This window comes from Strix uralensis, chromosome 4 (assembly GCF_047716275.1).
Source record: "Strix uralensis isolate ZFMK-TIS-50842 chromosome 4, bStrUra1, whole genome shotgun sequence".
NCBI classification, from domain to species: domain Eukaryota; kingdom Metazoa; phylum Chordata; class Aves; order Strigiformes; family Strigidae; genus Strix; species Strix uralensis.
In genome coordinates, this window is record NC_133975.1 from 10,219,031 (window position 1) to 10,231,649 (window position 12,619).

General features: G+C 36.4%; 1 protein-coding gene across 5 annotated transcripts in view; it reads right to left on the reverse strand.

Moving 5' to 3' along the window:
• Nucleotides 1–12,619, reverse strand: part of ZFYVE28 (zinc finger FYVE-type containing 28) — a 159,460-nt gene that overhangs the window by 51,088 nt on the left and 95,753 nt on the right. For all 5 annotated transcript variants that reach the window (XM_074865611.1, XM_074865610.1, XM_074865608.1 and 2 more), the window contains exons 3-6: nt 9,930–10,067; nt 6,833–7,035; nt 5,020–5,109; nt 2,978–3,067 (exon numbers count right to left, since the gene is read on the reverse strand). In XM_074865611.1, the coding sequence (XP_074721712.1) occupies nt 2,978–3,067; nt 5,020–5,109; nt 6,833–7,035; nt 9,930–10,067 (521 nt within the window). The remainder of the gene's footprint in view (nt 1–2,977; nt 3,068–5,019; nt 5,110–6,832; nt 7,036–9,929; nt 10,068–12,619) is intronic.

The window sequence follows — 12,619 nt, forward strand, 5'->3', positions numbered from 1 at the left end:
TGACCCATTAAAAAAAAAAAACGACAAGAAACTGATTATCAAGTAAGTTGTGGAAAGTCCACTGAATTAAGAGAGATTGCAAATGGCTTTTTCTTTCCAGTCTAAATAATTTCTAGGTAAGATAGTTGACTCTTGTGCTCCTATTTTCTACCTCTAAGATAAATACAACCTGGCATTAACATGTGGTAAAAAAGAACACACATTTTCTAAATCACACAAAACACATTTTGATAATACCATGCTCCTAAATCAACGCAGGATTTGTAGAAATTTCCTTGGAAAGAGGTTAGTTCATGATCCTGAAAACATCCGTGTCCTTCACTGTAGATATCTCAATAGTTCCTCCTGACCAAATCACTACTGCCCAAACCTGTTTGTGCGTCAGGGATTAAACAAAATTCACCTTCTTCACCATATCTGCTGCATCGTACTGCATACTCATACTATGTCTGAGAAAGCGGATTCTACCCATACCAGGCACCACTGTGCTTAAAACTATTTAATCCTCTGCCCACTGCAAAAACAATGTATGTTTCTCAAAGGCAAATCCATCACCTGTTCTCACACTCGAGATAACACAGATTTTAGTTTTTCCAGGCCATTTTCCCCTTCTTGCCCTTACAGTCAGTGCTCAGTTACCCACAGTAGTTCAAAGGTATGCTCCTTTTCTTACACTCACATGTTGCTTCAGAGAGCTTTCTAGCCACTTCACATCCAAGTCATCCAGAGCAATGGGGCCTAACAAGATTGTTCGTATCTTTTGTTCACTGGCTGTTCGCTAGCAAGCACCCTGCATGACCACTGAAGGCTCTCTGAGACACAGTGGCAAAGCTGATGTCACAAGTTACACGAATCCCACTGAAGTATTTAAAAAAAAAAAAAAGGACCACTTACACTCTGTTTACCATCTGGGAAATACTGCTCTTTTTCTTCTGTTTATAAACCCAGAGCCTGGCTTATGCCCTGGTAGCAGTATAGTACCGTGGTCTCCCATCAGGCTGGAAGATGGCCACCAGAAAGTTCAGAATTGTCAAGGTAACAGAGGGTCCAAGAAATCTGACCATTAAACTTGATCAACACTGCTTTGGGGACTAGGGTTTTGAGGGCAGGAGCAGGGAAAGGGGAGAAGAGAAAGAGAAAAGTTGCTTCTTTTGCAAGTCACCTCTTTTTTCCAATGGCTTAAGAGAAATTATCCTGTTACCAAGGATACTTAACTTCGATTTATTTTTTTTTTTAAGCTTTCTGATCTTCAACAAGCAGGCTACCACAAAGCAAAGTAGTTATTGCTGACTCATGTCCTATGTTCTGCCCAAATAAATGTTACTTCTTTGTTTGGAAGCTTGAGGCTGCTCTCACTGAACTTCTAACTGATGCAAAATCACCATTCCTTTGGCTTTCAGGTACAGTTTGCTTTCCATAGGGTTTAACTCTCAGAAGAAATAAAAAAAAATTTAAGTGGGCTGGAGTGCTACAAAAAAACCTTATGAAATGTCCTTTGTATATGTATGACCTTTGAAAAAGTTCTGAATCAATGCTTGAATATAGTTGTAACACGGAAAGAACTAAAAATTGGAGAAAACTGTCTTAATATTTCCTACTAGGTTCAAAGTTCACCGACACCTGTTAACATACTAGGCAACATACACTATATTGTCTATTGTAAAGTGATGTCTGGAAAGAAACCTTAGACAAAAATGACTCTGAGAAGTACTCCTTAAAGCTTTGCTATTAGAGGACTGAGGGCATCCAGCACTTCTCCTTGCCCCAGACCCATCCTTCTCATTAAGACACGGAGCGACAGCATGACAACTTTGTGTTGCGTCTGTCTTGCATTTAAAGGCCTCTCCTTTCACAGTCCAAATAAAAGGCTTGCATTTCTTCCAGACAACACAGATCTGGATGGTGTAGTTTTTCTGTTGAACTTCACATGGCAATGATTTATTTTCAAATCACTGGATACTTTGGAGCAGTTAAACTTTTTTCTCTTCTCCCTCTCTGTCCTCCTCTAATTTGGGATAGACAGCATGTGTTTTTCAGACAGCCCTCGGTTTTCCAGTTAGTCATGATGTACTCTTCTTCACTGTGCCTTCCAGCAGCTTCAAACTGAGTTCTCACATTCCCGTTGTCTTTTTGATAATCAGATTATTACTGTTATTATTTTTAGAATGACAGTTACAGACAATAGCCTATTTAACAGGAACAATAAGCCACAGGGATTTCCTGAGGAGAAGCGTATTACACTCAGAATTTGAGGTTTCTTATTTCCCTCAATTATACTACTTATATTATCTGACTTTAAAACATTCACAATGGTAAAATATTAAAAATATGCTGGCTTTATTCCAGAGAAACTGCTGTCTTATTAAATCATGAAGACTCATTAGGAAAAATGCATCTGATTTGTTCAATACTGCAAAAACTGTATGAAGCAAGAACACTTGTTTTAATTTAGTTGTCTTGAGTTGTCAAATACAGGGTACAAATCTACACATAAGTTAATACTTTCCTTGCAAAAGACTTAAGCCTAACTCAGTGGTCACAATGCAGTTTGTCATGACAACTCTTTTTGAACCTAGAGTCATTAAGAAAAAACCACAATTCCTTTTGACAACTTTTGAAGACTTGTAACCTTAGGTCATATTATTTTTGAGTGTCACAAAATATGTGCTTTCAAAAAATATTTCTGACAAAGCAACATTTTAAAATTTCTTTCTGGAGGATGACTGATCAATTGTTCCAGATTCCTGTTTTCTATATTTTAAGTTCTACCTTCTCTTTTCTTTTTTTTCCTCTTGATATTCTACATAAAACCAGTAATGATTTAAACCAAAACATAATCCTCTTACTTGAGTTTAAAGAAAGTACAAGCAAACTCTGTGGAAAAAAAAAATACATCGGAATTCTGAACAAAATTTTTGAAATCTTCAGCAAATCTTTAAATCAGGCACAGTGGGGAGTAGTTAAAAAAATTACTTACCATACAATCGCTAATCTTGGAATTGTAAACATTAAAGCTGGTTCATAGTCATCTATCATATCTTGAGTGAGGTATCCAAGCCTTAAGGCTCTAAGCAGAAGAACAAGGTTATTTAGTAAGAGATCAAACTCTTGAAGAATACATTTCAACAGGAAAATTTTGAAAAAATTGTTCTAAGCCAAACCAAATTGATAGTATTTAACTCATGAACTACTTTTTGTACCAACTAAAACACTATTTATATAACTGACTGCTGTAGTCTCTGCCTCAAAAAAATATTAATATAAGAAAAAAAAATCTTCAAACACTTAAAACTTTTATAGCCATCCAAAACCAAAATATTTTTTATGCCATTTTCCCCTTTTCTTTATTATTTCATGCCAGACTTCAGCTTGTTACTGAAAACCACTGGTGCTTAGAATTTTTCAATTAAAAGAAACATTTTTCAAGTAATAGGAAAAAATATTTGGTTTCATTTTCAAATAAAATTTGCTATAATCATCTAGGTCAACCCCTCCTGAACTAATAAACCAGACTAAAAAAAACTAGTTCTGTACAGCGACTATTATTGAAGTGTAAGGATTTAATATTTGGGGGACACATCACAGTCCTCTAATAACTTTTCAAATATCTTAAGCCCCTTTTAGACTAAAACCCAGTTTGTTATGACTTGGCTATGCTTTTCAGGTTTCTTCACAATTTCTTAATTTCCTTCCAAGTTTTGTAACATCCTCAAATTTCTTCTCTGATTTGTCCATATCTGTGAGTAAGATAACACTCAAAACTGCACACTAGTCCCACTGAGATCTGACTGGTTCCAAAAAGAATAGAAATAACTTTTTCTTATTCCTTATCAGTACTTGTCTTGCCAATACTGCTGGTGGTGAACAGCAACACAACCACAAAGCACTGGTTTGTACTAACAGTGGATGGACTCAGTGTGTGGCCCGCTCAATTTGTTCCCACCCAACTCCTTGTTCCCTCCTACAGTCCACTGCCAGATTATCCAAAGCTGCAAATGAGAAACCACCTTTTTCCTCTTACTGAGCAAATATATGTATATATAGTAGCTCTCTGACTGATGGAAGGTAATTTCTCCTACTTGTGACCATTTTGAGTTGTAATCCTATCTTTTAAAATGCCTGAAACACCTCTGATCTTGGTGTCATCTAGAGACTGTGGCAGTGTGCTCCGTACTCCTTGATTTCTTAAGAAAAGTATCGACCACACCAGATCCAGGGTCCTACTTCACAAATTCTCCTAATACAACAGTAAAACCAACACTTACTCTAGAGTGTGTTTTACAGTCAATTGGTCTCTAACAATTCCACCCAGACTACAGTTCACTAGTTTCCTTCTGAGAACAGTGTTGCACTGCTCAAAACCTCACTAGAGCTGAGTATTTCGCATGCTGTTCCCCAGTACTGCCCACCTGCTAGTCTAGTTACTCTCACAGAGGGGGGGGAAAAAAAAAAAGAAAAAAAAAAGAGAAGTTCAACACAGTACATTACAAATTCACATCTTCTTTATCACATTATACTCCTAAAAGAACTTATGAATTGCTGGAGTGTTAGGGTTTTTTTTAACATCGTCTCTCCATTCATATAGAGTCAAGCTCCAGTCCTCTAAGATCCTCAAAGAGCCTTTACAAGTTCTTTATGAAAATCACCAGAGGTTCACAGATTATTTGAATCACATCCCCATGTATTCTTGCATGAAGTATTATTAAATCTTGATGCCTGAAACAGATTTAGCTTATTTAAATGCTGTCTTTGTTTACACATCTATAACTAGGCATACCAACAATATTGTTACTGTTGGATTATTAACTTTTGGGGTTTTTTTGTCTAGAAAACAAAAGCATAGGCTTGTGCCAGGTAAGCATCCTTAATGCTTTTTAACTTTGTACTTGGATACTTACTAGAAAAGCAAAATACCTGGTGTTTTATGATGCTTCTTAAGGACTACAGTTCAAAGTGTTTCTACAAAAAGCTCAAAGTAAACACAGAAATTAAAATCTAGTATGTAACTAAAATGCTTACCTCTCCACGGTTTCACAGAAAAGTACGATTACCTCTTGCTGTACATAATATTCTTTCGGAGACTTCACAGGTACCATGGCTGACACATAACTACAAAGATTATAAAATAACATACTACTATTTTACACGCTTTAATGATTCAGTTTATAAAAACAAACGCAGGACAAATTATATTAGAAACCTAACCTTTCCTGCAGCATTCTGAAAGCACTCACTATGGAAATTGTAGAGTCTAAGAATCAAAAGAAATGCAGCTGATTTACTGCAGATTGAGGCAGTGTAACTCAGTAGTAATTTAGAAATATAATTACACACAGTTAGCAATCAGAACTACATACTGTGTGGCACGGGTAGGTAGGTCCTAAAAGGATCTTTATTGCTGCATCAAAGAATAGCTTAGTCTTTCCTTAAGAAAAAAAAAAAACCACAAACAACTGACTAAAACACACATTTTATCTAGAAAAGTTTCACCTGAAATTATATTAGTGAATTTCAGTTACCCAGCAGAGACAATTTAGGAAACTTAAAAGTTGGCCTTGTTTCTGTGTGGAATTACATGCAAAAGCACTAATTCACAAGGTAAGAAACATTGCTAAAAGTGGTTTTCTGTAACTATATTACTTAGTCATTTGTAGACTACAGGTAACACAGGAAGCGAAAAAGTTCTTCGCAAAATAACGGCATAGAAGAATGCTGTATGTAGACAGTTGGTATGGACAGGCCAGAAACTGTGCGTAAGCACTACCAAGAACCAGTTGCTGATTGTCAACAGTGTCTGCACTCAAAAATCACACTTAAAAAACACATTTTTAGCCAATGCCTTCAAGTAAAATGTTTTTCAATGTAACAGCATAATGATGGTTTTTTGAATCAGAAAAAAATTGCTTACCTGAGTAAAGTAATACAAGAGAATATAAATACTGCAGAAGGACAAACAATAATGGGAAACAAGACAGTCTATGGATTATTCCCAAGAAAAATCTAACATACCACCCAATTCTAAAAAACCTGTTCTGCTGAGGGTAGGAATAGCTGTATTATATTGGATCCATAAACAAACTTGTCCAGTATCCTGTCTATAACTATGCCCAGCACCACAAACATCTACCAGACATGCAGGAAGCTGGCGTAAATTCTGAAGCACAATGCAAGACTTGGTCAATGTGACCTTTGATCCAACAAACAGTTACTTTACTCACCCCAAAAGCAGTTATTTTTATTTTTGCTATAAACCTCCAAGCCATTTTTCAATCACAAGTTTTTAAATCAGTGAGTTCCTGTGGTTAATTATGGCTTGTGTAAAAGCACTTCCTTCATCAGATTTCAATTTGCCTTATTAAATTGAGTAGGTACATCTTGCTTGTATCTCTAAGCACAAGAGAACAAAACCTCATAATCTCTAGACTATTTGTTATCATACTTTTTTTTTTTTAATGTCTCTTATTTGTCTCCTTTCCTCTGACAAAGAAAACATTAAGGGAAGCGATTTATGGCTTCCTTTTGTGTCTTGGAAAACCTTCCTCAAATGCCATATGCCAGTATGCAAATGGAAGATTATAGTTCAGTTGAAGAGAGCAAATGTTGATTGCTAAAAAGCTATTTAATTTTCTTTTCATTATTGCTACACTGGAAGGAAAAATCTAACAATATAACAAATTACTGAAGAATTCAAATACCATGATAAAAAAATCACATACTTTTTCCATATAAAAGAATACAGAACAAAACAGCCAACTTCCAAAAACCAACAAGCCCCACAACAGCTGTAGTAGCCAAGACAATGCTCACAACACATTTACTTTGGAACTTTTACCTTAATTCAAATTCAGCAAAAAGGACATCAAAATGCTTGAGTGAATCTTTCATTTTTTCTGTGTAGAGGTTCAAATCCCTTAAGGCCTGGTCACGAATGATATTTCTAACTTCCTCTAGGCTTCGGGTCAGATCCTTGGCCAAGGGCCTCATAGCCATACTCTCAATTTCACGATTCATAATAATTGAACCAGCAGCCAAACACTATGAAATACATTAAGAGAGAAAATATTGTTACAAAGTTACTTTTATGTTTTAAAAAACCCACAAGGTGTGATATTTACTACTTTGAACAAGGGCAGTACTTAGCCCCAATTTGTTGCAAATTATTAAACAAGTGAAGATTTAAGAATGGTATGCCAGGAGCCATTAAGTCTTCATGTAAAAGGTTAGGGAGCAGCTCAGTCAGAGACATAAGAACAGGGGGAGGTTCAAGTAGAAGAACCACAGAGCTGACAGAAGAACTTAAAAAAGCTCTTCTCCCACTAGTTAGGCAGTAAGTATTGGTAGGATATATACTCTATGTACACAAGGATTGCTTGCATAAGAGGGATGCGAATCCAGCTCAAGTACGAGCAAAGGACTGTTTTGATTCAGGCTAAACTGCTTGATTTTGTAAAATAAATCTATTCCTTACAAAAAGAACAGAAATTCTCTAACTATGATGCCTTTTGCAGCAAAACTGGTCACACTGGCTATCAGACCAGGGATCCAGGTAGACCAGTATCCTGCCTCCCACAGAAGCCATGAATATAACTTATAGGAAAGAACATAAAGTCCAGATCACATAGTGATTCTTCCCTTTCAGTTTCTGGAAATCAGCTATTTAAGACAATTATTTTGCCCCAGGAATTATACACTGAATTCTCCTGACCAGCTCACAAAGACATTAAAAGTAGATTTTAACTGTAACACATGAAAAAAACTTTAAAATACTGCTTTTAAAAACAAGCTATTTAACAACCTTTGCTGCTGGGTTTATTCCTTTATGGATACATGTGGAAGACAAGAAGTACTGATATAAATTATACTTTCTGTATTAATGGAAATATTTTTATTAACTGAAAATATACAAGGTTGTTCTAGTTTCAGAGTTATAATTTTCTGATTTTTTTCCCCCCATGTTCATTTGCAGCTCTGTGTCCCTTCCTTCTCCCTTGCACTCCCCTCAAGAGGAGGCATTTCTGCAGCTCTGTATGGGTGACATACAATCCCAGCCCTCGCTCAGCAGCCCAATGCACTAATTAGTGTTCTAAGGACACTCAGAAGATCATGTTCTTACCTCTTATCAGCCAAAGCACTATTTGTGGCCAAGTGTGGATAAGGCAGGTCTTACTGCTGATATGCATTCTTAGTCTGGTAATGATTGCACTGACAAGGACACATAAGTGTATATTCATAACAGTCAATACAGTTGTCTTTACTACATGAATTTACAGGAGAAAACTGTAGTATGAGTTACCATTACTTCATCACTGCATATATTACTTTCTCTGAAACCAACAGGTCTCTCTAACCTGTTGGTTTGATTTGGAGACAGTGAAAGTTTGATTTGGAAAGAGTAAAAGCATTAGTTTATGTAACACAAACAGTAAATAAAGGGAGACTTTTTTTTCCCCTCCTAGAAGATACTGGCTGTCTGTGATTCCCTCAAGCATTTTCCACAATGCAAGGAGAAGTTACTGCATTGGCTGGTGTTTTTCCTGTTTGTTTGCTGTAATCCCAGCTTTAGTCCCTTAGAGTAAGAAAGCATAATGGGATTCACAGGGATTCATTACAGATGGTTGTAGAAAGAATGACTCCATCTTCTCCTACTTAACTACCAAGGAAGTACCATTAAGGCAACATGTGAGGTTGTCAGCATTTTAAAACAGAGCACCGCATCACCTAGATGATGGCTGTGAAGGTCATATGATAATGAGAAGAAAAACTGCTGCTGTTTTTGCTGAGGACAGGATTATAAAGCACTGACATATCAAATTCATTTTGTAAATTCTATGCAGGACTTCCCTGACTCAGAGGAACCTACAATTAACAACTATCAAAAGAAAGTTTCAGAAACTCAACATATGGAGGCCTATTGGACTGAACAAGATAGGAACTATTGATGGAGAGCATACACTTCAAAAAGAAAAGAGGAACTGGTAGAGAAAAGAATGGACAATAACAGGAACCAAAAAACTGCTTCAGATACAGGAGAGGCAAAGCTGGAAACAATACTACAACATGTTGTTGTGCAGTGGGATGTCTAGACTACTCCCCCCTCGACTCTCAACAAATTCATGGTGCTTGAAGTCACCGTCAGTCCAGCAGACCTGAAGACACTAAGCTCATCATTAAAGATGCCACAGTGATTTTTTTTTTTAATTTTTTTTAGCCAGACATCAGTACTGATCAATAAGTATCTTCCATATGACATCCTTTTTTCTGACACTTCAGGCTTCCCTTGGTTAAAATAATTAAAGCTTATTCACTGCAAAAATCCCCTGTTCCTACAGGTTGCTGTAGACGCACATCTTTGAAAGAAACTAGGTAGGAGAAAAGTGGACTTTGGTGTTTTGCACAGAAACCATTGTATTTTTAGCATACACATGAAAAAAGTGAGTTACATGCAACAAATGTCAGCTCAAAGTTATGTATGTTTAGCATGAGTTATAGCATAATATAGCCATTAAAGTGACAGCATGCACTTATATTTATTGGAGATAAGTGAATTTTATTGGTATAGAATTCCCCTATATATCTTAATTTAAGATTTTCAAAGCATGAGATGCGAGATGGCCCATCAGGATTAAAAAAATAGAAATCAAGAATATTAATCAGATGCTAAATTCACAAAAGAATAGTTTTTAAGAAGGGGTCATAATGACAGCAGACAATTATGAAAATAAACTGGTATGCTGTTAGCCCAACCAATACCAATACCATAGTTAAAGAATCCCCTTCCACTGAGCATCCAGACGAAGTTCCCAAAGATGTTTGCTTGGCTATGTAATTATATGTACCATTTTCAGAAGTCTCCAGATGTAAACTTCTGGCTTTATGTCACAAAAAAACCTGTCCATTAACCCCAAGTAACAGAAATAGGAGAGACTTACTTCTGCTCCAAACCAAAGCTGTCCTGCGAGGTTGTCATGGCGTATTTCCTCTGGAAACTTAACACAAAAGTCTCTGTTGGCCCGTTCATGTGGAATGCATTCATCCATGATTTGATTTATGATGTTCAAAACATTATCCTGAAGCAAAATACACGATAGCATATATACTGTTCCCACAGAAATCCCACAAAGTATTTTCTAACTTTCAATAAAATTTATTAGTGAGGCACTAATTAAGATAGAAAATGCAGTATTTAGCTCTTATGGTTATCACACACAGAGAGAAAACAACGAGGAGAATATTGCATAGAAAGAAGAGTGGCCAACTTCACTGTTTTTAGTTTCCCTAGAGACTGTTTCTCAGATTCACTGCACTTTGACTACTTTAGTGGGACTTTTGATGAGGAGGCATGATTTGAAGAGCTCTTCACCTTCAACTATCTAACTATAAAATAACAGTAAATAAACAAGAAGTAAATTAGGCTTCTCTCATTTCCTCTCACCAGCCCGATGATACGCACTTCATTCTTCCCAAAAAGAACACATGACAGAGTACCCTGGAGACATTACAAAATTAGTTATATTGGCACCACTGGGGTTGAATAGACTTAAACTCATCCTGAGAATCTAAAGCAGGTAGTTTCCATACTTGAGTCCCCAGTGGGCAAGGGCTGGCCCTCCTGCCTGCCTTCTCACCCCCTGGACATCCAGGAGGATAAGGGGACACTGCACAAGTTAGAGAGTCTTAGTAACTGCTCATATCTATGTCTGCACCAGGACAAAGATCAAAGACCTATAACCAGCTTCTTGATATGCACTAAATAATCTGTATTTATTTATTTCAAAAAGACAATTTTCACATATCCCTGCTGGGAACTGCACAGAATTTGATTAACATAATAAAGGTAGGTTCAGAGCATGAAAAAGGCTGAGTGCTTTCATTAAAGATGTTTTGTCTGTCTCATCCTTCTTCCATTATTTACAGAATTCATATTCTATTTAAAATATATTTCAGACAAATAAAAACAAAACTGTCTGTATAGAACTGTTTAACAGACAGAACTGCTTTAAGTCTACATTTGACTGTTTTATTTTCCTCTGCATTTAAAAAATAATAGGAGACAGAAGTTTTGAAGAAACCTGCCCCTTTACTATGTTCCCCACTGAGAAGGACAAAACCTACTTTAGGTACAAAGAAAGATTTACATTCTCTGTAATTTCAGTGCAGACTGCTGTAACTGCTGTTGCCACAAAATAATCTTAACATTAATGCTATAATCACAGTTGTCTTCATCCAAAATAAATAAATTAACCATTGATAATGTTTATGACACATTGGTAGAAGGTACTTTATGCATTCACAATTAAAACATTTTTACATAAATGTATTTTTTGCAAGTCTGTCATAAGGAAGCACATTTCATTTCAATTAAGTTGTTAAAAACAAGCACACACCTCATGCATATAAAATACAATGGCACACAATATTCAACCATCTTCTCTAGTAACAAATCTGAAAACCAAATGTTCTGTAGCTCCTCCATGGCACCACGACACAGATGTGGCCAGCAGGTATGATAAGCGACAAGGAAACACAGCTAGATTCACTGACATAAAATAATTAGAGATGCACTCCCTCACTCTGCTGGGTATAACATACTGCCAGGATTAGTGGGACACTTGGACTCCTTGGAATCCAAAGAGATGCCCATTGTAGAAACTGAGTGAAAACACCACCTCACAATATCCCCTAGTGTAACTGCAAGGGGAACTGGAAGATGACAGACAGAGCAAAGATGCCCACACCCTGTTTCAGCACCACCATCCTGAACCACTGGCTGAAGAACAAACCAGACTGCCACCACCTCCCCTCTCCAGGATAAAGTGGAGACAGTCAAGGAATCATGTGCAAATTAGTACAATGCTTCAGTGTGAGAAAAAGCAGACTAAGAGCACGTTTCTTATTTTCCTTCCTCGCATGTCTTAATTCCTGTATTGAGTATACTCCTCTCATCATTATTTAACTAGATCTATCTGGGGATCCAAAATACTGTGAAAGTAGGTCCCATACAGAAATCAACTCCAAAACCACTTAGTTCCTACCCAAAGTTACAGAGCAAAGAATGAAACCAAGGATTAAAGCATTTACATTGTAGAAGAGCACAAGTCACTCTTGACATTTTAAATCAGTTATTACTGATCTCTTTTGAGATGAGGTGCTTTGCCTGTAGCTCCCACTTTATCACCAGAGTAATACAAGCTGGCACATTAGAATGAAAAAGTCAGATTTCTGTTTTCAGGGAATTAATAAGTGTTTGCAAAGATCTTTTAGCATTGGAGAGATACAGTGCTAAAAAGAAATCCTACCAGTTAAATTTTACAAAAGCTGCTGGAAATACAAAGAAATATTTAAGCAAGGAACTTTAAGAAGAATTATATGTGAATCTGATTCTATCAGATTTTAAATAATCCAATTCCATTTTATTTTAGGACATGATATTCCAACTTATTTTACTTGTCAAACTTGAATATGGGAAAACGCATTTTTCAATCTCCTGCTTTTTTTCGAATATGATGAGACCCATATTGAAAAGCTTTCCTCCCTAAAATTTATTTTTACTTTAATGCATTATTTTTCAAATACAATCTTATTTTACTGCAGCTACAAATCAGACTGAATCCCCTTTTTA